Source organism: Trachymyrmex septentrionalis, unplaced genomic scaffold (genome assembly GCF_001594115.1).
Source record: "Trachymyrmex septentrionalis isolate Tsep2-gDNA-1 unplaced genomic scaffold, Tsep1.0 scaffold109, whole genome shotgun sequence".
Taxonomy (NCBI): Eukaryota; Metazoa; Arthropoda; class Insecta; order Hymenoptera; family Formicidae; genus Trachymyrmex; species Trachymyrmex septentrionalis.
In genome coordinates, this window is record NW_017304217.1 from 1,035,968 (window position 1) to 1,040,801 (window position 4,834).

Here is a 4,834-nt window from a genome sequence, read left to right on the forward strand (position 1 = left end):
ATCATGGAATAGGGAATAACTTCAAAATAATTGCTGTATGTAATTTATTTATTTTTCAGACTCTTTTAAATATCTTCTAAGATAGATAAATGATACGCACGTGGGCTGTCCTTTTGTTACAAAAAGGCGCACGCAAAAAGGCTTTTTCGCTAGGCAAAAAAGAGAAGAGCACGAGAGAGAGAGAGAGAGAGAGAGAGAGTGAGAGAGAGAGAGAGAGAGAGAGAAAGGGAGAGAAGAGAGACAGGGGAGTGAAAGAGAGAAAGGAAGAAAAGGTAGAAGGGGAGAGAAAAAGAGAGTGAGAATCTGCGTGTATCTGGTGATTTGGCAGAGGGGCGAAATCGCAAGTTGGTGCTGCATTATATATTATATATAAAAAGATATATATTATATACATCGTGTTACAATAGTGCAGTGTCGATTGCTGTTATGGTAGCGGGACCTACAAATACTAACTTCTGTGCTTCCAGGTAGGCCAAGTCCAAATCATTATTCCTTTGGATAACTGCATTCTTTGTACGTTTGGGCACGCGCGAGCTTATTTTTCGCAAAGTTTTAGAGTAGTTTTATAATACTTTTAAAACAGTGAAAAGGATTATTTTTGACTTTTATCATATGTATGATAAAAGTCTAGGATTGGACCGCCGCGCCGCGTCACAGCGCCAATCAACTTATAAATACTTAATATATATGCATAAAATACGTGTCTAACGAAACGTTTGCTCAAACCGTACCAAGATCAGTCTAATTGAAAGTGAAATCGTGCAGCGTACAAAGATCTTAGCGGTTTCATTAAAAAAAGAAAAAAACAGGTATCTCACTAATTCACTTTCATAGTGCGAAACACGCTGTTGAATATGGTCGACTGTATACTGGCGCATTACTAAATGAGAAACGCTTTGTGTGCTTCTAGAAACATCTCTGCGGATCTGCACGATGTCACTCGTCGTAATTGTGGAGTGGTTACATAATGGGCGCTCTTCTTTACGTTTGTACATACATAACGGACGATCGTGGATACTGCGAGTCCCTTTTTTTTTCTATCAACGATACGTTAAGCTCGAGTCCGCGATATTACAAACCGTAAGAGATAACTGATCTCACAAATCGGGTGATTATAGAAGTCAAAAAAAGGAATCCGCAAATCGCAGTGGATTCTACAAGCATGATTGCTTCTTTTTTTCATCTGCGTTGATATAATTAAGCTACACGGATCATTTTGATCGAACATTGATTGTCGTCCTTTTTCTTTCTTTCTTAGGGGGCACGATGTTGCCACCACCACCCGTGGCGATATTTCCGCCTGCGGCTGCGATGCTGCCCCGTGGCCCGCCGCAATTTGCAACGCCATATCCGCCACCCATCTTTTACTGGCCTTACCCTTCACCGCCGGTTAGCCCGACTAATTATTACACCCCCGCAAACGTCGGCGGTATCGCGCCCATTCCTCAGCAAGCTGCTCTGGTGAGTAAAAGTCTCTTTTTGAAATCATTTCTTGCTCTCTCTTGTGCAGCCTTATTATTTATCGGGCTCTACCTTTTTTAATAAATAATTCCAATGGAAATTGTATATCCAGTGTTTAGAAAATAAATTTAAACATTTTTTTTATTATATTATATGTATACATTATATGTACCGAAGATGGACCAATAAGAAATCGAATTTGTCGTATTTTATATACGTTGTAACACTTCTATCATTTAATATAACTCTTTTGTAAGTTAGTGTTTATTACTTAACTAACTTAATAAGAATTTCTAGGCTCAGAATTCTTTAGTATAATTATTTATTAATTCTTTATTATAATTGTTTGAATTTTAATTGAGCTCTTTTTTTTATGTGACTTTAATTATTGGGAGTATAAATAAGTTTCCGCCGTTTGACAAACAATGGCGCTACCAGTATGTTATAGTTAAAATTGTCAGCTTATAGTTAAAACGTCATATCCTAAGGTTGGACATCTGGCAAGAACATAACCTTGAAATATTAGCGATTTTGCATCAGCATCTTATATCTTTTTTCGTGCGAAAATGTCGAGTTTTGAGCCGAATAAGCATCATTTGCGGAAGCTTTTGATTTACTTCTTTAATTTGAAGAAATCTGCAGCTGAGGCGCATCGATTGCTTGTAGAAGCATATGATGAGGCTGCCTTAAGTGAGAGAAGTTGCCGTGAGTGGTTTCAAAAGTTTAAGAACGGTGAATTTGACGTCGAAGACAAAGAACGTAGCGGAAGGCCGAAAGTGTACGAAGACGCGGAATTGGAAGCATTATTGGATGAAGATTCGTGCCAAACGCAAGAAGCACTTGCACTTACATTAGGAGTGACTCAACCAGCAATTTCACATCGCTTAAAATCGTTGGGAATGATTCAAAAGCAAGGAAATTGGGTTCCATATGAACTGAAGCCGAGAAACGTTGAACGCCGATTTTTCACATGTGAAATGCTGCTTGCCAGGCATAAACGAAAGGGTTTTTTGCACCATGTAGTCACTGGTGATGAAAAATGGATGCACTACTAACCCAAAGAAGAAGAAATCATATGGACCACCTGGCCATGCTTCAACATCGACAGCCAAGCCGAACATTCATGGGAAAAAGCTCATGTTGTGTATTTGGTGGGATCAGCTAGGTGTCGTTTATTATGAGTTGCTCAAACCGAACGAAACCATTACTGGGCTCTCTACCGAACACAATTAATGAGATTGAGCCGAGCACTCAAGGAAAAACGCGCCCGCTACTACTCCAGACACGACAAAGTTATTCTTCTGCATGATAATGCTCGTCCACATGTTGCGTCGCCGGTCAAAACTTACTTGGAAACACTCAATTGGGAAGTTTTACCCCACCCGCCGTATTCACCAGACATTGCTCCTTCTGATTACTACCTGTTTCGATCGATGGCACATGGCCTGTCTGAGCAACACTTCACATCATATGAAGATACCAAAAATTGGGTTGATTCGTGGATAGCTTCAAAAGATGAAGCGTTTTTCTGACGCGATATCCGTATGCTGCCAGAAAGATGGGAAAAAGTAGTGGCTAGCGATGGACAATACTTCAAATAAAACATTAGGTACCGTTCTTTCACAATATGGTAAATGTCCAATTTTTGATAAAAAACGGCGGAAACTTATTTATATTCCTAATAAAATTTAGATTTAAATTAAAATTGATTATTAAAAACTTCCCAAATGGAGATTTGGACAGTCAATGTTGTGTTTTTTCAGGATAAGACACTACACGTTCAGCTCGTATTAATTTATTGTTAATTCTATATTACTCGCGTAGAGTATTTATGATATTTTAAAATTATTTCAATTTTCATTATATAATATTCTCTTTGATGTTTACAATTAAATAAAGATTGATAATATTCTATATATATGTATTTCTTAACTATTTTGAATACATATGTATGTTTCTCGCTCTTAGTGATTATACTAGATAAATCGTATAAATGCAGTTATTGCATATATTATATCACATACTGTGTGAATGCAGTTAGGGCCAGCAGAATGTCTGCAATTAGCACCCGGGGCAACGACGCTGCCGACAACCACGGCCACGGGACCTGACGCGCGTATCGAGGCGTATCTACCACGAGTGGAGTTGGATAAACGCATGGCGGCGTTGCCTCCACCGCAGACCGAGTGCAATCCCTTCGTTGAGGTTTTCATGGTTTGATCACCTCAGCGGGATCTTCTTGCCTGGCCCAGTTCCTTGCCTCCTAGACATGCGATCCCAAGTTGGCGAAATGAATGGTCGATGAGCGCTTAGGACCAGCTAAAACGTGGAATTGCGTGGAAAAAAAGGCGATTCAAGGGTAATCCTTGAAAGAACGATCCTCATTGTTGTCTTCATCAACGAGGTTTAATGATATTTTTATTCTTTGAACATATCGTACGTAGATGTAGATGTACAAGGCAAAGTGCAAATGTAAAGGTGTAATTTTTCCTCTATGCGTTTTTCCAAAGGAAATCATTCTCTTTCGTAAATTTCCGACGCGCCGTCATAGCGACGCGTTACTTTCTAGTCTAGAGATAGATAGAAGCCGTTGTGGCGTGATACACAGCGGTGTCGTTTCTTTCTCATCGTTTGTTCCGAATTTTTCCTCTCCTGGAATGAGACGAACCGTGTATTACATTCTCCTCCTTTTAAGAGTCATGGCACAGAAAAACGTAAGGCAATATGATATAAGCAGTAAGCAAATCAGCTAATTTGAATAGATATCTTACTCGTATGGCAATAAGCAATAAATAAAGCCAAATTGCTTGTTGCTTACGTCTAATTGCTTAAGCTTTTTGTTCGTCATAATCTTAATTTTCCTCTCTTTTTTTTTGTGTGTATTTTATTCCTTTACTATGTTACATTCTCATCATTTCCCATTGCAATGATGGCAATTGGACTTCGCGTACTTTTGCCCGCATCGAGTTGAAAGAGCTTGCGGGAATATATACGAGCAACCGAGTTGCACACGTCTCGGGTTATATACAAGATAAACAAATTACCTATTAAATAGATTGTAAATAATACTTATATTTACCGATCGTTGTAAGCGATTGTATCGGACAATGTTTAAAGATGTAGTCCGTGCCGCGCACTCGCTTTTGCAATTAAACGCGTCTGATTTGTATCAAATATGCCGTGGTTGATATTTAGATCCGACATTACATCGCGGGCTATGTCTCGTTAGTTGTTTCTCTTTCAAATTTTACATACGATGTTTTATGAATATTACTTAATTTAATTTTTAACGTTTTAAAATGAAAATTAATATATAAATATATATGCATACACATACACAAACATATATATGTAATATATATATATATATATA

General features: G+C 38.3%; 1 protein-coding gene across 1 annotated transcript; it reads left to right on the forward strand.

The window, feature by feature from the left end:
- The first annotated feature begins 243 nt into the window (after positions 1-243).
- LOC108748503 (extensin-like) lies at positions 244-4,727 on the forward strand. The gene is made up of 2 exons (XM_018486733.1): positions 244-1,461; positions 3,499-4,727. Exons 1-2 carry the CDS (start codon positions 1,267-1,269, stop codon positions 3,679-3,681), a joined length of 378 nt encoding a protein of 125 aa, XP_018342235.1. The 5' UTR covers positions 244-1,266; the 3' UTR covers positions 3,682-4,727.
- The last annotated feature ends 107 nt before the right edge of the window (positions 4,728-4,834 follow it).

Coding starts and splice junctions, on each gene's coding strand:
- LOC108748503 (XM_018486733.1), top strand. CDS start 1,267: ATGTTGCCACCACCACCCGTGGCGATATTTCCGCCTGCGGCTGCGATG. Junction 1,462..3,498: donor TTCCTCAGCAAGCTGCTCTG/GTGAGTAAAAGT, acceptor GTGTGAATGCAG/TTAGGGCCAGCAGAATGTCT.